General features: G+C 48.6%; 2 protein-coding genes across 2 annotated transcripts in view; one reads left to right on the top strand and one right to left on the bottom strand.

The window, feature by feature from the left end:
* LOC125306646 (SREBF chaperone) overlaps positions 1–15,460 on the top strand; it is a 29,763-nt gene extending 14,303 nt beyond the window's left edge. The window contains 16 exon segments of the mRNA XM_048262136.1: positions 1,274–1,386; positions 2,078–2,172; positions 2,327–2,425; positions 2,652–2,864; positions 3,107–3,217; positions 3,219–3,457; positions 3,760–3,906; positions 6,926–7,127; positions 7,769–7,884; positions 8,395–8,926; positions 9,685–9,770; positions 10,055–10,137; positions 10,261–10,427; positions 10,623–10,703; positions 10,871–11,077; positions 11,352–15,460. Coding sequence (XP_048118093.1) covers positions 1,274–1,386; positions 2,078–2,172; positions 2,327–2,425; positions 2,652–2,864; positions 3,107–3,217; positions 3,219–3,457; positions 3,760–3,906; positions 6,926–7,127; positions 7,769–7,884; positions 8,395–8,926; positions 9,685–9,770; positions 10,055–10,137; positions 10,261–10,427; positions 10,623–10,703; positions 10,871–11,077; positions 11,352–11,597 — 2,737 coding nt within the window. The 3' untranslated portion in view covers positions 11,598–15,460.
* Positions 15,461–15,603: 143 nt separating this feature from the next.
* Positions 15,604–21,037, bottom strand: part of ptpn23a (protein tyrosine phosphatase, non-receptor type 23, a) — a 14,625-nt gene continuing 9,191 nt past the window's right edge. The window contains 7 exon segments of the mRNA XM_048261944.1: positions 15,604–16,958; positions 17,233–17,346; positions 17,556–17,694; positions 17,819–17,923; positions 18,058–18,242; positions 18,506–20,983; positions 20,986–21,033. Coding sequence (XP_048117901.1) covers positions 16,344–16,958; positions 17,233–17,346; positions 17,556–17,694; positions 17,819–17,923; positions 18,058–18,242; positions 18,506–20,983; positions 20,986–21,033 — 3,684 coding nt within the window. The 3' untranslated portion in view covers positions 15,604–16,343.

Genomic DNA, 21,037 nt, shown 5'->3' with positions numbered 1-21,037 from the left:
ATTCTAAGCATGTATTCTCACACCCACACTAACATGTTTGTTCTTTCTCTCTCACTGTCTTCCTGTCTCTATCTGTCCATTTCCTCCTCTCCTCCCTCTCTGTGTCCTCTTAGGTAAGATTGACATGGTGAAATCCAAATGGGGTCTGGCCCTTGCTGCCGTGGTTACCGTGCTCAGCTCTCTGCTCATGTCAGTGGGCCTCTGCACCCTCTTTGGCCTGACGCCCACCCTCAACGGAGGGTGAGCCACACAGACACACACACACATACACACACACACACTGCATGCACTTGCTACATGCACACTATACACTCATACACTTGTGCAAATTCATGCCATGTTGACACACACACACACACACACATGCTCATCTGCTCATTGATTCCCCTTCAGACAAGTGTAATGGGTAAAGTCAAGAGCAGGTTAATGTGCAACTGGCTGTGGCCATGGCGGTGTTTTTTGGTGAGGAGAGTGGGGGAAGTGTAACGGGGGATTCCGTGTCAGGATGGTTTGTAGTGGGTGGAGACCGCCGTTTCTGGGCCAATCAGAGGAAACATCTGTGGCTGTCAAAGTGGTGTGAGCTCGCACCATGAGCACACTCACACACTCAGACTCTCCCAGATCACTGGGTTCTTTCTGACAGTGCACAGAGCACACTCAGACCTGGACACCAGAGGTGGCCTTCAAGGAGGTCATACATCCGCATGCTTCAGAGCAGAGAGTTACATAACACCTTCCTTGTTTGAAGTGTGTGGACTCACTTCTGGCATCTTTATGGCCCTAGCCTAATCCAGTTACACACAACACTTTTCACCCACATACCTCCAGCCTCGCCATACACACACACACACACACACACACACACACACACACACACACGGTCACCTTTATAGCACTGGCCTAGTCCAGTTGCACACTGAACTTTCCCCTACATACCTCTTTGGGAGTGTAGCTATCTCTGTTGCTATCCTCCTCTGTGGGCCATTTGAAACCTGCATGAATATCCTGTCCCCGTTTCAGTGTTGAAATAGGGAAGCATAAATACACTGTGATTAATGCAAGAGGTTGAATATCATAAGGAGCTGACTGTCTTGTTGGCTCTCCTCATACATACAGTATATACATAACAAAAACAACAGCTATATACAGTAAATGATGTGTGTATATAGCATATATGCATGTATGTTTGCATGCATGAATGTATGAATGCATGCATGCTTGAATGTACCGGTATGCATGTATTTGAGTTTGTATCTATCTTTTATTATTTCAGAGAGATCTTTCCCTATCTTGTGGTGGTCATTGGGTTGGAGAATGTACTGGTCCTAACCAAGTCTGTGGTGTCCACCCCTGTTGATCTGGAGGTGAAACTACGCATTGCCCAAGGTCAGATTAGAATCCATATGCATTTGCAAAGTACATTGATATGATACTATACACTGATATGTGTATGTAATGTAAATGTTGATTGATGGCCTCTGTGAGCCCAGGCGAACCTTTTGGCAAATTTGAATTTGCTCTGCAGGTCCGTCCAGAAAGGAGCCCATTGATGCCCATTTCCAAACTTGCCGTTTTATTGCTTCCAAAGGTGTATTCAGAAGAGAAATTAAACTTGAATTTGTGCATTAAAGTCTTATCAAATCATTTCAGAATTGCAGCAAACATTTCTTTCTTGTAAACAAAGGTTTTAAATGAAGTTGTTCACTCAGTTCTAAAGAAAATACGGATTCTTGGGTTTTTGGTGATTCGGAAATGGACATCAATGGGTTCTTTTCCAGACCAACCTGCAGAGCAAATTCAAATTTGCGAACAGGTTTGTCTGGGTTCACCCAGGCTAGTAGATTGATTGCGTTTTAACAATATACTGGTATGAACATTGAATTTAAGTTCGATGTTAGTATATGAAGATTACTTTTACAGTAGAGTACACCCTTTTGTGAGAGAGAGGTTATAAGTGCACTGACTGGACTGGTTCCCTTGAAGCCCACGCATTGATTCCTTTGGCCTCAAACCTCTTGACATACTGGGCTGGAATATTTGTCTGATGACTAAGCGTACATGTGAATGTGTCTCACAGGTCTGAGCAATGAGAGCTGGTCCATCATGAAGAACATGGCTACAGAGCTTGGCATCATCCTCATCGGATATTTTACTCTAGTGCCCGCCATCCAGGTACTGCAGTATTCCAGAGTCGCCCAGCCCTTCTCCCAAAGGACTTCACTTTATGCACTGCCTGTTGGTCGAGGACGGGGCTCTTCTGTATTGAGTTATGTGCACTCTCTAGGTAGCATTCCTCCAGTATTGATTCTTTGTCCTCTCGTCGCAGGAGTTCTGTCTGTTTGCTGTGGTTGGCCTGGTGTCAGATTTCTTCCTGCAGATGTTCTTCTTCACCACAATTCTCTCCATCGATATTCGTCGCATGGAGGTGAGAGCAGAAAGCTCTGTTTGCTTGCCATGTTTACTTTTCTCTCCCTGGTGCCCTGAGGTCACAGATGGACTCAATCATCCCTCCCTAGTTTTGCAGATTTGTTCATCCCAATAGTTTGTCTCGGTTCCTAGTACTGTGTGAAAGCTGGATGTTACCCTCTCTTTGATTGACTTCTTCTGTGATCTCCCTGTCTTGTCTTCCCGGTCCTCCTTCACACACTCAGCTGGCTGACCTGAACAGACGTCTCCCGGCCGAGGCGGGCATGCCCCCTTCCAAACCTGGCCCTTTGCGTCCCCGAGAGACGCCCCCTCCCCCGCGGCCCTCCCCCCACACCATCACACTCCAGACGCCTGCCTTCCGGAACCTTCGGCTGCCCAAGAGGTTGCGGGTGGTGTACTTCCTGGCTCGCACGCGCCTGGCCCAGCGGATCATTATGGTAAGAGCTACAGCTATCAGGACCAAAAGCTGGGCACATACTAATCGGCTAGCATAGTTTGTATCACATTTCTCTGAGAAATGTCAGCTTGTTTAAGAAAGGTGATAAGCATTGTACAGTATGTATAAAATAATTGCATCATAATTCATTCTGTTGATGGCAATAATAAAAAGGAAACAATGTTTGTAACTTACTGCTATTAAAACATGCATAATGCACTTTTGTGTACTGTTCTTGTCCAGGTGGGCACGGTCATTTGGATTGGGATCCTCGTCTACACTGACCCTGCCGGCCTGAGGACCTATTTGGCCGCCCAGGTGTCCGAGCAGAGCCCCCTCGGAGAGCCTGGCCTGCCCCCCCCACCTCGGAGTGGCCCCCGTCTTCCCAGGAGGCGACCCCACCAGCACTCTGAGCGTGCTACCCGCCCCCGAGCCCACCCCCATCCCCGAGAACCAATCGCACGGCCACGGCAGCCACGACGGCCGCAGCCCCCAGATCACGTGGGGCCCGGAGGACGAGGAGGGCTGGAGGAGACTGTCCTACCGCCACTGGCCCTCTCTCTTCAGCTACTACAACATCACGCTAGCCAAGAAGTGAGTATGGTCCTCAGCACACAAGTATGACTGCTTTAAAAAGGAGCCCAGCCCAGGCACTGTGCAACAACTGGAGTAATTGTTGGAAGAAGCATACTGCTTCCAAATATTGGACTGTACTCATTATACTTGGCTCAGCCCCACTAAGGCACACTTGACCTACATGTTTATCTAGTACTTGGTATTGCTCAATAACTGTTAGAACTTGCTGAACTGGGCTGACTTGAATTCAGTTGTTGCTAGATCTAGGTAGGATATCACATCTGTCCTTGACCGTGACTCCTATCCGTCCCCCTCTACAGGTACATCAGCATCCTTCCGGTCATCCCTGTCACGCTGCACGTCACACCTCAAGAGGCTATCGAAATGCGTCACCCCCAGGACACGCGTCACGCCCCTCCCCCGCACCCTAGGGCCCCCGACCTGCAAACGGACCTCACCCTTTACAAGTCAGTCTCCTGTCCTGGTGCCACATGAGCATGCCACACTTCACACCAAATAGAGCCGAAGTCACGCCCCTTCCGTTGCCACCATGGGACCTATCTTTCCTATCTGAGTCAATGGGAAAAGATCAATTATTTTCTGGTCTCGATCGACTTGTGCCTTGAACCACCCATGTGGTGATTGTCAATTTTAAACACAATTTTTCGTGTAAAGACATTTACAGTTTGTTTTCTAACTATTGAATTCCAACATTGTGAAAGATCGTAATTCCAACGACTACAAACCCATCAGTCGCGGTAGTGACGTTAGCCCATTCATAGCCACACGGGATTGTACAAGCATACCAGCAACAGGTCTTAATTGGGCTTCCCTTGCCAATGAAAATACTATGAGTCAGAGGATTAAACACATCAGGTAAGTTGTATTCGTCCATAGACTGTACATAAGCTACTGTTAAGTGACAGCAGGCAGCAAGATGTAACCTTCAACTAGCATAACAGCTAGTCTTATCGTTTCATTACGTTGGTGACGTACATCGTTCGAGACGAGAGATGTAGTCCACTGAGCGGATTCGCACAAAACCAACATAACTTTTAAAGCTGCAGTTGGCAAGATTTTTTTGATCATATTCACTGAAACTGACACTATGCTCCGACAGAACAACATAAATCAGCCACCTAGAGCCTGTTATTTGTTTTGCAAAAATCCACAGCTCCCGTTTCTTCTGGTCCAATCAGAGCAGGGCTGTGTGAGATCTGACTGTCACAGTCTGGTGCAGTCTGGTGCGCACTGACGAGCACAAACTCGACGAGAGGGTGCTCGATGGTAGTGGGGGAGGGGCATGAGCGTTGTAAACATTTCAACATTTTGGTTAAGTCCCCTCAATCTGTCAGACTTGCCAACTGCAGCTCTAAGTCTATCGAACAACAGTACTTTTTTGACGTGAAAAATTATCTTTTAAATTCACACTCATATGTAAAATTCGTGGCACAATTCGAACGGGACCAAAAAATAATTGTTATCTCTCCATTAACTCCCGTTCATATTTTTTCGAAAGATGGGTCCCATGGACCGGAAGTAGAAGGGCGTGACTTGGCCTCTCTATAACACAGGGCCATTCTAGATCAGCTGGCTTATCCTGGTGATTTCGGAAGTAGCTATGAAAAGGTGTCCAGTCACCACATAGGCGCTTTTCAACTGTGATGTTTCAGCTTGACTGTATCCTGTATACTTACAGTCTGATTGCTGTAATGATTAAGTCTAGCAGGGTCAAAGTGTGTGTGTGTGTGTGTGTGTGAGTGAGTATCAGCGCATGGGTGTGCTTTGAAGACTGATGATCAGATATGGCTAACGTGTTGGCCATTGGTCAGACCTCCAAGGCCACATCCCTGTAGCCTTAATGTTCAGTGACTCATCTTTGTTGATGCGACTCACGGTCAAACTGATCGATAAGTGAGTTGCCCTGTGTCGGCAACCTTCCAGCATGTACTCTAGGTGCTAGTCCAAATGAGGGAATGGATGATGTACGTAAGTCTCCTTTTCTGTTATTCCAGTGGCGTTGATGCAATATAACATTATGGTGGAAATTCTGTTTAGATAAAAAGGCACTGTAAGTTCTAACCTAAATGCAGAGGTTGCTCATTTTCGGTGTCGTTGAAGAAAGGAAGGAAGAGTTGCACATGTTATAAAATCTGATGAGTACAATGCAGAGCAGGTTTGGCGTGTGTTGAGTTCATCTACTCTGTATAGAGTTGTGTGTACGTGCTCAAAGTGTGTGTGTGTGTGTGTGGTGACAGTTGAAGTTCTGGTATTTCTAGAGTTCCTTCTTTGCTCTTGCTGTGAGTCATAACCTGAATACTGCAGGCGTAAACTCTTGTCTCTAAGCGAGAGCATGGTTTTCCCCTGTTGGAGCTGTGTGTCAGTACTGTACTCTGTTTTTGGCTGATTAGACACTTTGGTTAATGCTGCTTAATGACTGTGGTATGTCGCCCCCTCTTTGGCACTAGGGGTTAGGGCAATATAACTGAAAAAGTAGAAGTTACCTTCTCCTGACCTCAGTACTTCACAACACTACAAGAGATTTATGAAATAAGGTTTGGATTTATTTACAAAAAAACACAGGAAGCATTAGCATAAACTTCAGGAGGGGGAAAGGCCAAAATAATAAACCAACCAAAGTTATTAGGAATGGAACCTCAAAATAAAAGATAAAATAAACAATATAAACTAACCTCATTCCCTAACTAACCAAAAACAGGAGAAAAATGACACGGTTCCAAAGAAAATGGCACCCAGCCTCCCTACAAAGCTTTTCAGAAAAGTTACAAACACAAAAATTAGTAATAAGCCCAACAGTTAGCCACCACAACTAACATTTATAACAATCTAACAATTATAACAATGCAACTGTCCATCAATGCAACCGCCACAATTCAACAACTGTCCGAAACAGGACAGGGGAAAATCTGTAGTGAAGAGGGCAGACAGGTTTTTATCCACTGCCTCGTTGTCTCTTCAGCCAATGGGAACACACTTCACCAATGGACCAATCTCCTTGTGACCTTAATTGGAAGGTGCAGAGAAACACAGAGGAAGAGAACATAGCACAGCATGCAACACAGACAGCATGGAACATAACACAACCTCAGTCCAAACAAATACAATACATCCATGGATGTAAAGTTTACAATTTATGGTGGTGAACAAACAAATAAATATATGCGTCTTAGGTAACAACTGGTACATCTAATAAGTAGTCTTAATTGGTCATTAAGTTTAGAGTTTAAATACAATATGTTTGTGATTGAACAAGAAGCGACTGAAGTTCTGAACTTCTGTACTGATGTGTGTGTGTGTGTGTGTGTGTGAAGCGAAAACCACTTATTCTTTAATCACATTTTTTCATCTCTTCAATGATCTTGTGTTCTTTACAATAAGCTGCATATTTACCCCCTTCGCTCTCTCTTTCTTTTTTTCTTTCTTTGTTTCTCTCTTTCTCTCTCTCTCGCTCTCTCTCTCTCTCAGAGTGGCAGCTCTGGGTCTGTTTGCAGGGGTGGTCCTCGTCCTGCTGCTCTTCTGTCTGTACCGTGTGCTCTGCCCACGGAACTACGGTCAGAACGGGGTGCCGCACGGGAGACGGCGGCGTGGAGAGCTGCCCTGCGACGAGTACGGCTACTCTCCACCCATCAGCGAGATCTCACCACTGCTGCTGAGAGGACACAGCATGGTACGGACACACACACACACACACACACACACACACACACACACACACACACATGCTAACAACCATAAAGCAGTATCAAGATCATCATAAAGCTAGCCTGGCCCTCAATGAGACGTGGTCTGGGAACCAAACGTTCATTTTCTCGTATATGAAAAAAATGCCCAGATCCGTTTATTGGGTGCCACGGATGTCTATCAAATGCGTCTGTGCATAGCTCATCATTGTCTTGCTTTCCCCCCTGTTATGTGATTGGTTCCCTATCTCAGGCGAAAATTTGCTCCAGGGTCTCCAGGCTGCCTTAGCAGCGTGAATCAAATCGCGCGCAAGGCAGCATGGGAACACCCAGGCTATCATAAAGCAGTATCAGTATTAAGTATCAGAATACCAAGGTGTTGTGAGCATACTCGCAAAATGCATGGCTACTATTGTGTTGTCACCTTGAATATGTGTTTTCTTGATTAGCTTAAATTGACCTTGATTAACTGCATTGATTAACAGCACTCAAGGGGCCTGCAGAACGGCACAGTGTTGATGTTGGATGCTGCATGCTGCACACTCATTTTGGAAAATGAGCACTTATTCAACTTCAATGAGGAGTGTATGGTTTCTCAGTTGTGTGTGTGAACCTCTGTCCTCCCCAGGACATCGAGTGTCTGGCTAGCGACGGAATGCTGCTGGCCAGCTGTTGCCTGGCAGGACAGATCCGCGTGTGGGACGCCCAGACAGGAGACTGCCTCACAGTCATCTCCAACAACGGGTAAGACAAGATCACTATCTGATCACAGCATCAGACATAAGTAGATGGCTAATGTTGAAACATGTTATACTATATATATATATATATATATATATATATATATATATATATATATATATATATATATATATATATATATATATATAATGTTAAATATATGTTAAATATATATTTAACATGTTAAAGCATTGCCTCTCATCGATCTTGCATACTTTAACATATCTTGAATATGACACATTTGTGTGTAGCTTAAAAACAGATCAACGTATAAACGCAATATAACAAGGACACTAACATATCCTTACATGGCACAGGAGAATGTGTGTAGTTACGCTGATGTATTTGATGTGTTTAGTTTATTTCTGGTAGTTTCCGCCAGCAATAGTGTTCTGTTGATTTGTCATCTTTTCCTTGTGGTGATGTAGCGTGTAGTTGTGGTATTCTACTCTGTGCTTGTGTTGGTCTGACCCTGTGTTTCCTGGTCCCTGTGCTTGTGTGTCTGTGCTGTAGGCTCCGTCGCAGCAGTAGCAATGGTGGCTGGGAGCAGCGTGATGGCTGGGACTCGCTGTGTGGCCCCGAGCCGGACAGCCTGTGCAGGATGGACGTGAGGGAGGTGTGGGCCGGCACCGACGCGGACGGCTTTCCCCTCAGGCGGCGGGTCACACCGTCCCGGCCGGCCCTGTTCGGAGACCAGCCCGACCTGACGCCGCTCATCGACACCAACTTCGGCGACATGCCGCCCTCGCAGGAGCATCCGGCGGCCGGCTACAACTTCGGGGAGCTGGTGGAGAAGGCGTACCAGGAGCACGAGCCCTCGCCGCCTCTGACCTACACGCCGGTGGGCACTCCCCCGCAGCACCACCACCACCACCACCACCACCACCACCACCACCTCCACCAGCGGCGCCGCAGCCTGGGCGACCAGCCCACCCTGACCCCGGAGCGCCCAGCGGCCGGACCCCCTGACTGGGACAGCTCCGTGTGGGCCATGGAGCTCAGGGGCAACCTGATCGCCGCAGGGAGGAGCAGTGGAAAGCTAGAGGTGAATAGAAGAGGAGTAATGGAGGAGAGAGAGAGAGAAACCGGGGACCTGCGTCTTAAAAGTCTTACTTGTAATATTGTTAAATGAAGACCTTCAAAGGATTGAATTTAGTTTACAGAGTCTGGAATTTCATTGACAAGGTCATATTCTTTCCTTCCTGGTAGGATTAAGTAGATACCGTAATGTCAATTAATTTCTGTAGAGACCATGCCATTATAGATCCCAAGGGCCTAAATAAACAAACTTTTGTTTATTTTGAAACTGGTTTTCACGGTTCACATCCCTCAGTCGTTCACGCAATTTTAAAGTGAAGCTAAAGTAGCATTTTGTGTGCAAGCGCAGATAGGTGCGTCTGATTTGTCAGCTGGAATAGTGATATGAGCCGACCAGGAGAGATGTCTAAGGATGTCACACTAAGCACTAGCATAATCTGCATGTAGCCTAGGCTGCAGGTTAAAATATTTCAAATCAACTTTACAAATGCAAGCCTAGTCTACCATAATGAATCCTGAATTTCCCCTTGGGGGATCAATAAAGTATCTATCTATCTATCTATCTCTATCTCTATCTCTCTACCTCTCTCCCTACTTTGGCCTGTAGAAAAGAAAGTTGGTTTTAAATTTCATTTGAAGTTGGTATTAAAAAGGCCTTACATTTAAGTTTGGGGATCCTGTTGGTGCCCTGAAGAAAGAATGATAAAAAGGGGTGTAGTGGTTGGTGAGGGAAATGTATAACGGAGTCCTTTTCTTTACTACTAGCTGTGGGACGCAGTGGAGGGCTCCTTGAGATGCAGGAACGAGGATGGAGTTTCAGGGATTACCGCACTGGCCTTCCTCAACAACAGGTATCTCATTCTCACACTCGCTCATATACTCTCACACACACTCACTCTCACACACACACTCACACACACACACTCTCATATTTACTTACTTATACACACTCTCATATTTACTCACTCACACACACTTGATTGGGCCATTGTGGGTCATGGTGCAGCTGCTTTGATGATTACAACAGTGGAGTTTATTACTCATCCCCCATGACGACAACGACAACAGCAGCAGCTTGCATTAATATAGCGCCTTATCAAGACGCAGTGCTTGATGGTTTCGGTTGATGTTGCAGGATTGTAGCAGCCCGGTTGAATGGATCTCTGGATTTCTTCACCGTGGACATTAACAAGCCTCATGGCTTGCTTCAGTATCGTGGTGAGTGCAACATCTCCCTGTTTGTGTGTGTAAATGTATGCGTAATGGATTGTGTGTGTGTGCGCGATAGCGATGTGATGATGATTGTTGTTGTTGTTGTTGTTGTTGTTGTTGTTGTTGTAGGTCCCCCTGGGCGTGGCAGTCTGCCCCCCTCGCCGTGTTACAGCAGTGAGGACGTGATCAGCTGCCAGCTGACGCGCTCGGTGCAGTGTGCCCACCAGAAGCCCATCACTGTGCTCAAAGCCGCCGCTGGCAGGGTGGTCACGGGCAGCCAGGACCACACAGTCAGGGTGAGGGCCACACACACACACACACATACATGCTCTCTCTCTCTCTCTCTCTCTCTCTCTCTCTCTCTCTCTCTCTCTCTCTCTCTCTCTCTCTCTCTCTCTCTCTCTGACACATCTTCTGTCCCTTGTAGTCATAGTAAGTCAGGCATCTTAAAGAGCCGTTGTGATCTTCTTAAAGAGCTCTCTGTGTGTCAGGTGTACCGTCTGGAGGATTCCTGCTGTCTCTTCACCCTGCAGGGCCATTCTGGAGGCATCACTGCCATCTACATAGACCAGGTAAGGACACAACCCAGACCAGCTCACCTGAACCGTCCGTGCTGATCATGGCTTTAACTTACGATTAGTGACCAGAGTTTGGCACTTTTGGAAACCTGCAGAAACACAGAAATGTCATTGGCTAAAGTTGTTGGCCTGTAAATGATGAACTCCTGCTGTTGCCGCAGACCATGGTTCTGGCCAGTGGGGGGCAGGATGGAGCCATCTGTTTGTGGGATGTCCTGACAGGAAGCCGGGTGAGTCATGTCTACGGTCACCGTGGTGACGTGACCTCACTGGTGTGCACAACTTCCTGTGTGATCAGCAGTGGGCTGGACGACCTCATCTGCATCTGGGACCGTAGCACTGGCATCAAGCTCTACTCCATTCAGCAGGTGTGTGTTTGGGTGTGGGTGTGTCTGTAGGTGTGTGTATCAACTGTTGTCTTCTTGATTGGGCCATTTGTGAACAGTCGTTGCCCAAATTGTGAGTTGGTTGTACTTACTTGTATAAATGTTGCGTGTGTAGCACTGCACACTCAGAAAAGTGCTACGCTAGCAGCAATAAACATGGCAATACAACGGAGTGATGGCCTATAGGGTCAAATTCATCCTCCTTTGTGATCTCTCTTTCTCTCTCTCCCCCTCCCCCTCCCTCTCCCCCCCTCAGGAGGTGGGCTGTGGGGCCAGTCTGGGGGTGATCTCAGAGAGCCTGCTGGTGACGGGCGGTCAGGGCTGCGTCTCCTTCTGGGACCTGAACTTTGGGGACCTGCTGCAGACGGTGTACCTGGGCCAGAGCAGCGAGGGCCAGAGTGTCCGGCAGCTGCTGGTGCTGGACAACGCCGCCATCGTCTGCGACTTTGGCAGCGAGCTCAGCCTCGTCTACGTGCCCTCCGTACTGGAGAAGCTGGACTGAGCGCGTTCAGGAGGAACGCGAGAGGACGGCGAGAGGGACCTCTCTCGGGCCGGAGGACTTGCCACGGCCTGACTGCACTGATGACGCCGTCTCTCGCTCTCGCTTTTTTTTAAAACCCGTCTGTCTTTTTCTCTGTCTGATTCTCTCAGCTGCGGTTTGAGCTTTCACTTGTTTGTTTTTTTTAACACTTCAGATGCGACTTTCCTCTCCTCTCTCCTCCACTTCTTTGGTCCCGTCATCCACCTGTAATCCAGGGGCAGGGGAGGGGAGGCCATGTGTGTTCGTGTAGCACTCGTCCTCTGCTGTCTCCATACGTGGACACACAGGCGGATGAGTAGTCGGCAGTCTGTCCAGGGCAGAAGGACGGACTCTTTCTCCACAGAGGGGCTCTCTCTTTGGAGCAGGAATGCCTTGGGTGGAGGGTTCTTTTTTCTTTTTTTTCTCTGCTGGCCTCTAGCAGTTTTGTATTTTTCTGGTAGAACGTGGACTTCTTCCAGCAGAATGTGTTTCTACTCCTCAGAGGATGCTGCTGCTGCTGCTGCTGCTGCATGTTGATCTCGTGTGGGCACCATGTAGGCCAGCCAGAAGGGTCGTCTCGGCAGAGTGGAGCAGCAGCCTGTCCTCCGTGTCACCTACCCACGGCTGGGAGCGCTGTGCAGCTGTATGCCCAAGGACAGCAGTCACTAGCACCAGGGTGAATGGGATAAAGGTGTGTGTCTGTGCGTGTGTGTGTGTGCGTGTGTGTGAGTGAGATGAGTTGAAGGTAATAGTGCTTGGTGAAAAATGAAATACGAAGAGACTGCTGATGAACATAATCTAGAGCTATATTGTTTGAGTGGTGTGCGGATGTGGTGTTGAAAGATACTGTAATCATTGATACCTCCAGGGGGGGTTGTTAGTTCTTCTTTTTTAAATGTTTAAATCTATTATTTATTAGTGATGGATTTATAAACAATTTTAACACAATTTGTATGAAACTGTACTAAACTTGACCCTTTGCCTCTTGCATAATAATTTATGGAGACGAGGTCCGGATTGTCGAGGTAAAAATCGAATCTTTAATTGATGAACTTGAAGATCTAATAATAATAATATGACTATACATATTAAATGAATATTAACAGGAGCTGAGAGTGTAGATTAAAGGTGAGAGAGGGTCTTTATTGTCGGTGGGTGCTTGACACCTCCACCCCATGTAGCTGTACTCCTGGGAACCCCAGCCCAGAGTCTTGATTCAGTGGACATGTACAGAGTATATTTGTGCTGGTGATGTCCGTCATCACAATATGTTTGCGTCGGTCACCTTTAAGCTGACCTCTATATCATTGCTAATCCTTCCTTCCATGTTTGTTGGTGGGAGGCCTGCCGAAACACTGGCTGTCCATGTGCGCTTTAGACAATGACTGTAGCTGTTATCGAGGGATTGGCCATTTTATTTTTCCATGTTTGTAGAATGGCTCATCCTGATCCCTTGCCAACTTCCTTTTACTTTGGCTGATTGGAAGGATGGGCCAGTGCAGTCCAGCAGTGTACAGAGGTCAACTGTAGCAGCTGCTGTTCCAAGAGAATTGGGTCTGTCGTGGAACTGTGGACAGGGACCAGATGAGAGTGTTACTGTATTTTATGTTTAAGGGAAGCAACAAGTCTGATGGTTTTGAGACGACTGGTCTGGACCAGGTGAAGGCAGCAGAAGCCAGTTTAATTCTTGTCTCTGTCGTTAAGTCCACGTGAGCTGACTGGCTCATGAGAGGATGTTTCTAGAGACGTTCTAGAGAGCAGCAGACCCATCTCTTTAGGCCCTCTCCTCATCCAGAAAACAAACCGCATATGGAGAATGTACAACTGCAGTCGGTTCTGCAGCCACACAAACACACATCCACATTCTCACGCCACACATACAAACGTCTCACTTAACACGCACACTCAAAACACTAACACACACATTAACATTTGCACATTCTATCCATCTATGTAAGTGGAGACATTAAGACACTAATACATAATTATTACACATATTCTCAAATGCCATTTATCCACATTCTTCTGGTCCTCAAAGGATCACAAAAATAGTTATTTAAAGCACCTTTGAAAACTATTCAATTGTATCCATGGTTGTTTGGATGCTTAGTTGTGCACAACAGCTTGGTAGACAACCACAAAGGTTTACTTTACAAGGATTTGATTGGTTTGGAAAGCAAAAACACCCATACAAGCAAGTAGGAACGCACAGAACAGACCGCAACGTCTATTGTAATTTATTAGCTTTTTTCAATGTAAATAGTGACTGAGAAAGCTTTAGATTTTTTTGTAGATTTTTTTTATTAGTATAAATTATTTGTTTTTGTTTTTTTTCTCAAGGTTCTCCAAACCACAGAAATGATGGTTGAAATGTGAATTATAATCTTGGTAGTGGGGGTGGGACAGTGGCACTTTTTGTCATCTTCCCCTGTTGGTCTCTTTTAGTGTTGTGAAGAATGCTGTCCAAATTCTCTCAGTGACTGGACCTCTGACAGTCAAGTAGCATGTAGTCAGATTTAGCCTTACAGATTTGCTCCCGATAACCAGCACCACCTGAATCCAGCCAACCCATAGCATTCCTTAGATGTTTTTGGTTATTAGATTTGTGGCACACAATCAGAATCCTCTTAGCCCAGTGCCCTGCAGATAACTGGTTTGTGTGTGTCGGTGGTAACTGGCTAACACGCTTCCTCGTGCTGGGCTGACTATTCAATGGAGTGGGCCACCGAGCGGGTCTGAATGAGATGCCTGCGGTGAGATACCTGTGGAGTTAACTGACCCGGCATCTGGTTTCATAGGCTCATTATGGGACATAAGTACAATGCAGTGCATAGATCCTGTCCATGTAAGGGACCATGTCATTGTCACAAGCTTTAAGCTGCACTGTTTTCTTTGTTTTTCTTTTTCCTGGTTTGTTCATCTACAGATGAAGGTTGTTCAAGTTGATTAGAACGAAAAGGATGTTTATCCACCACTTTGTTTCTTGTGTAAAAATCCCTCTCTGGAGAGGCCATTTCAGGGTATCCCCACATCCACGTGTGGTGTCTGACCACCAGGTGGCCAGTCATGGCTCACAGGCATAGCTCACTCAGGTTCAATCAATACCCTGTAGTCAGTATTCACTGAATCCAGTAATAGGACCCAGGCTCATTATGTGGACGGTCTGACAAGTAGTGGCTACAGCCACTGTACACAAGGACTTGGGCATGCATACCTTAGTGATACATAGAGATGCTTCGGATCATCTCATCACTTCAGTATCAATTTTGGCCAATGTGGGCACCATTTATGACGCATCAGCTTTTGAGCTGTTCTACTTTCCTACTGTAGGTGTACAATGGGTACATCTACCTTTTTCCAAGTCAAAGAAAAATTGGCAGCTTGACCGGAATATTGAGCCTATAACTTACTGCTGGCAAAAATAATCACAATCTTCTAAGGTGAAGATTAATACACAGAACTTTGTAAAGAGTTGGATCAACCCTAGAAGACTTTAGACCGGACCTTTACTGGCAGGGGAGTTCTTCTTTCATAACCTATCAAGTTTGATTGTGTTGAGCATTCGGGGAGATAAAACACGGTTGCACTGCAGACCTATGGGGGTTGATGGAGAATGTTTCCCAGGGGAGGGACAGGGAGAGAGAAAGAGAGAGAGAGCGAGAGACTGGGTGCACATTTTTATTTTGCTGTGTGTGACTGAGGCTTGGTGTGATTCCCTCCCCGTCCCATTGCTACAGAGTGGCAGGAGAACTTTAGAGGATGTAACTAATAATGCTCTGTACTATTTTTAACACAGGAAGAAGACTTTGTACTAATTTACAAATAAAAAGGCTTTGATACCTTAACCTGTCTCTTGTCTGCCTCCATTACCTCTATAAAGAGAAGCCAGACCATTCATAGCTAACTGTGGGAGCAAGTACACAGATTATTTAATAATGTTCATCTGCCATATAGGAAATGTGAACATGAAACACTACAAATGCTTAGATGATATTTAAAATAATGATTCATTTATTTCCATAGGCATCAAAAGACTGGTAATTTCAATGATTAATCCTGGTTTGTTGCAATTCTATTGTTGCAATTAGTTCAAGAGAATGGTTTTATTGCGAGTATTACACAATTATGTCTCACAACATTTTTGTTTTTGACAAACAAATTGCACAAGACAATTTCCAGGATTCAGATTTTAATTAAGATATTGATAGATATATACACAATGTTAAAAGAAAGGCAAGAAAGAATCAACTCGTTAGAATGCAATGATCTAGAAGTGCCAATTCAGTAAGTGTAAAAGTAGTACTTCAATCAGTCTAGGATGTCCTAGGTCTTAATCTCCAGCTACAACTTGGCCCTACTGTTAATACCATTTGATGGATACAGCAGATCGCTATATCACTAAACGTGTGCAATAATCTTGACAAGAGACAAGCCACAGAATAAGCAGCAGTGGAACCGTGCCCAGCATCAACGTGCCAATTCAGAAACCAACAAGTCAGTCCTTAAGAAGGCCTCCTGTACGAGAACGGACTCTCTGCTAGCAAGCGCACTTCACCATAAAGCCTCAATCATGCCAACCATCTTTTTTTTTTTGGTGTAAAGACACTGAATGATTTCAAGTCCATGGAAGTGTCCAGCAGCGTTGGTGAAGAGACACGAGAGAGGTGCATGCTGAGGAAACGGTCAGTTCTGGAATGCTGAACATGGTGAAACTGGACTTGGGGGTCCTCAGGTCTTGTTGAGGGTCCAGAGAGGATCCAGGTTGCTGAGGGGGTCGTCGCCTTGAGGCGGCCCCTGCAAGCCCTGCCCCTCCTGGGGCTGGAGGAAGCTCTGCTTGTTGATTCGCGGCTTGCCCCGGCACGCGGCATCTAGCGTGAAGGCCTCGGCCGTCATGGAAGCCAGGAGGTCCAGAGACGAGGAGGTGGGGCCAGGGGGAGGGGAAGCCGTCCCCGAAGGATCCAAGGCAGGCGCGGTATGGTGATTGGATGTAGGAGAGCCTGGGGAAGGCTCCACGAACCCATTGCCTTGGTTAGCCAGCGGTGAAGGGGACTGAACTTTGGCCGGGGAGGAGGAGGACGAGGAGACGGAAGGAGGGGGACTGAAGGAGGAAGGCTGAGGCTCACTGGGGAAGGGGTCGTGTAGCGCCGCGTCGTTCGGGCACTCTGGGGCCACCTGGAGGGAGAGATCGGCTGGAGCGGAGGGGTACAGATCCAGGCTGGACTCCTGCTCCGAGTCGCTGCCGCTCTGGGGCCGGATGCTGAGCTTGGCAATGGTGGCCTGGATGGAGCTGATGGGCAGGTCTCCGCCCAGGACAATGTCCTGGGACTCCTGTCTGGAGTAGGGCTGGTGGGATGAGAGAAAGAAATTATTAGGTTATTAGATCATTTAATAATAAATTATCTAAGGAGCAAATGCACCGACACTTTTTGCAGCTTTCACTCTTCAGAGACCTACGTGTTGGAATGTGAAAGATCCAAAAGTCCCAAATCATTTTACATTTGATGGCAAGTTATTCTTTTAGTTGATGTACTTATTTCAACAGATTCACAATAGCATATCCAAATCTTAAAATACAGTGCCCAGGCACTCCAATAAAACCCAAGACAGTGTTTTGTACCTTAATGGCAGCGTTGTTGACAGTCTTGCTGCACGGGATAGCAGCAACCCCGTGGCGCTGAAGGACTTGTTCTGCGTGCTTCAGGACAGCCTCATAGCAGAACTTCAGGTGCAACTGTACCAAGGATTCAGAATCAGGAACCATATAGTTATGCCGTGACAACCGTAAAGTTAAGCAAACTTGGCTTTTGACTCTAAAGTCAGTTAAATGCCAAAATGTCTTTATAGTAGAAACTCTATTTCCACTTCATTGAGTTACTGGTCCTTAGGAAAAGCTGCCCTCACCGCCCAGTCATGGATACCTCTGCTATGTGACGTACTGACCTTCTCTTGCAGCATGTTCTTCCTTTGCTGCCTCATCTTCCTCACCAACAGGATCATGTCAGGGATGCCATTTCCAGCCTCAACCTCTTGCAGTGCAGCATACAACAGGCAGAGGGCGCCAGTGCGGCCCACGCCAGAGCTGACAAACACAAGGAAAGGTGACGGGAGGTGAGTTCACTGCTTATCCATTTGTTTAACATTCATCATCTTGTGGTTCTCCGTTTGATAGGCTGATAGATAATGAGATTTGTAGGGTTCTGCACCTGCAGTGCACCACAACGGGAGTGTGTAAAGGCCTCTGGTGCAGGAAGTGGCCATGGACCTCTTGGATGAAGCGTATCAGGTTGCTCTTGCTGTCAGGCAGCCCACTGCAAGGCAGGATAGGGAGACAGATGGTGATAAAAGAAGGTAAATTGTGTGTGTGTGTGTGTGTGTGTGTGTGTGTGTGTGTGTGTGTGTGTGTGTGTGTGTGTGTGTGTGTGTGTGTGGTGGAGTGGCTCACAGCTCAGGCCAGGAGGTGAACTGCAGGTGGATGACTGTGCGCTTGAGGCTCTGGTCACGGTACTGCAGGCTGATCATGCGCTCCACGTGTGTGGGCGTGGTCTTCTGGGTTGTAAGGGTGAGCGTGATTGGTCCCTGAGAGAGCTGCTGACCTCGCTCCGAGGGGAAATAAGGCAGCACCTTTTGCTGCAGATGACAAAAAAACACACAGATGCAACGAAATAGATGAAATGTTGTGAATTAGCAAGCTGATACAGCACTGTAAGTAAGTTGTAGGCTACTTCTGTTGTGGTAAACCATTAATTTCGTTATAAATGAGAAGAGAAGATGCACAATCTTATTTTCACACATAGAGCTTTACATTCAAACGGAAGTCATTCAAATAATGCTTAACCATTATGCTAGGAAGTCCATCTTGTCCCAAACAGTGGCAACACTAGCATCCCTACCTTCTCAAGTTCCTGTTCAGACACAAGCATGACCACCAGCGACACCTTCTGCTCATACACCATGAGCCAGAAGTCGGCCGCCGTTCCTGTGAGTGGAGCCTGGGTGGCGATGAGCCGGGGGCAGTACGGAGACAAGTCCTCGATGAAGCTTGCGTTGATGTAGTCATCCTTGCCCGAGCGCAGGACAACGCGGTTACGGTCGTAAGGCATGATATCTTGGTGTCGGTTCTTCATGGTGTAGCAGCGTGCGATGGCGATGGAGAGCTGCCTGGCGTCCTTCTCCTGCTGGTCTTGGAGCTCTTTCCATCGGGCATCCAGCTCTGAAAGACCCCCTTCCCCAGTTGGGTGCTCCAGGGATTGCACCGTGGCTCGGAAACGTTCCAGCTCGGCGCAGAGTCGCAACATCCGCTCCGGAGCCTGGTACGGGTCGCCCTCGATGAGCCGGACGGCCTCGGACTTCTTGCGCCTCTGACCGTCCTCCTGGGGGTCGGCTTTGGTCGGCAGCAGGACGTTGTCTTTAGCGCCACCGTGTTGACTCTCGGGGCTGGAGGAGAGCAGGTCGTCGGTGCTAGAGTTCTGCCGCTGGAAGAGGGGGTCCGAAGCATGGCCAGAGGAGGAAGACGAGGAGGAGGAAGAGGTGGAGGACGACAGAGTCTGAGGGAGCGGAGTCACCCCGACAGGTGTGAGGGCGGGGGATGGGCGCTGCGGGTTCATGCCTAAAGACGGGGGCCCCGGCGAGGGCGATGGAGACGGAGCTGGGGAGGGGAGGACGTTGGGCGCTTGGGCCCCAACCGCGCCGGTCGACGGAGGGATCGGTGGGATCATGTTCTGAGGTGCTGGGCCAGAGCCCACTGCACTCGGGTGCTGTACGGGTCCAGGTGGCACATTTCCACCATGAGAGGGAGCGAAAGATGCAGGAGGGGGCTGAGGCATGGACTGGGGGGCGAGAGGCTGGGGAGCCATGGGCTGTGGAGTCAACGGCTGAGGCTGCGCTTGTTGGGAGGAGGCCGGAGGTCCCTGTTGGTGGATCATGTAAGGCGCTCCAGGGTAGCCCATAGGGCCTGTATGGGGTGGGAGAGGCTGGTGGGGCATACGCATGGGCTGCTGGGCCACGTGAGGGGGCATCTGGGGATGGGTCTGTGGGACACCCTGAGGGTGAGAGTGGCGCTGAGGTGGCAGAGCGTTGGGGTGCATGGGGGGCTGGGAGGGCATTGAGGCCGGGGACATCTGGACCTGAGGACCCCTTGGCAAGTGCGTCTGCTGGAATGTGGGCGGGTGAAGGGGCTGAGGGGGCATCTGGTTCGGGTGAGCGGGGTGGGGGGGCTGCTGAGGGCCTGGCGGCATTTGCGGGTGAGATGGAGGTGACAACTGCTTTGACACAGGCAGCATTTGGGAATGAGATACAGGGGGCATGGGTTGAGAAGTTGGTGGCAACTGAGCGTTAGGGGGTGCCATTCTTGACTGGGACCCTGGTGGCATCTGCATATGAGGCCCCAAGGGCATTTGTTGAGAGGGCAGGGGCATTTGAGGGTGCTGAGAGTGCGGCATTTGGGGGTTGACTGTGGGCATATATGGCTGGGATGCTGGGGGCATTTGCTGCCTCACATGGGGCAAGTATGGCATGGAGGCCGGAGGCATTGGCTGTGAAGTGGGAGGCACCTGTGGATGGGGACCGTGTGGGGGCATCTGATTCTGTGCGACAGCACTAACAGGCACCTGTGTTGGATGGGACCCGGGGACCATGGACACAGGGGGATACCCCTGCTGGAGCTGGGGCTGACCATGGTGGGGGTGGGACTGTGGAGAAGGTGCCCCCGTCGGCATCCCAGGTGGGACCTGCCCAGGGAGATAAGCCTGAGGGAAGTTCGGAGGCCCAGGCTGCCTTTGCTGGGGCATATACTGGTGGTACTGGCCTTGAGATTGCATTGGCACCTGGGGCCCTGGCATTGGCCGGGACACTGGCTGCTGTGCAGGGACTGGCTGGTAGTGGGGTGGCTGATGGCCAGGTATAGATGAAGGGGCCTGGGGAAAGTGCTGCTGCTGCTGCTGCTGCTGCTGAGGAGGCATTCCCTGGGGAACTCCCGGCTGCTGCTGCTGCATATACTGATGGTAGGAGCCCATCTGTGGGCCCGGTGTGTACCCGACAGACACTGGCTGGTGTGGACCTGGTGCCTGTGGCATCGGCTGACCCGGGGTAGGTGCGTAGCTTGGAATGGGAGTCTGGATGCTGTCCACGGTAGTGGTGGATGGCCTGACTGGAGCCTGAGCTGTGGCATGGCCTGGGGCTACAGGTGGGCCCATGTGGGCCTGTGAGTGTTGGGGAGCGTAGGCAGAGACAGCTGGGGGCTGAGAGGCTGGCGCCTGTGGCATGGAGTACTGGGGAAGCTGGTGGGGATGGCGACCTGGAGGCAGACTCTGGGGGTAACCTGGGGTGGGGAGGCGAGAGATGCGAGCCAGGAGCTCAGGAGGGGGCAGATTGTGGGGAAGCGCATGGGTGCGTACAGCCCCGATGGGGCAGTGGGAGGCCACTGC

This window comes from Alosa alosa, chromosome 13 (assembly GCF_017589495.1).
Source record: "Alosa alosa isolate M-15738 ecotype Scorff River chromosome 13, AALO_Geno_1.1, whole genome shotgun sequence".
Classification (NCBI taxonomy): domain Eukaryota; kingdom Metazoa; phylum Chordata; class Actinopteri; order Clupeiformes; family Clupeidae; genus Alosa; species Alosa alosa.
This window is presented reverse-complemented; position numbering and strand designations above follow the sequence as displayed.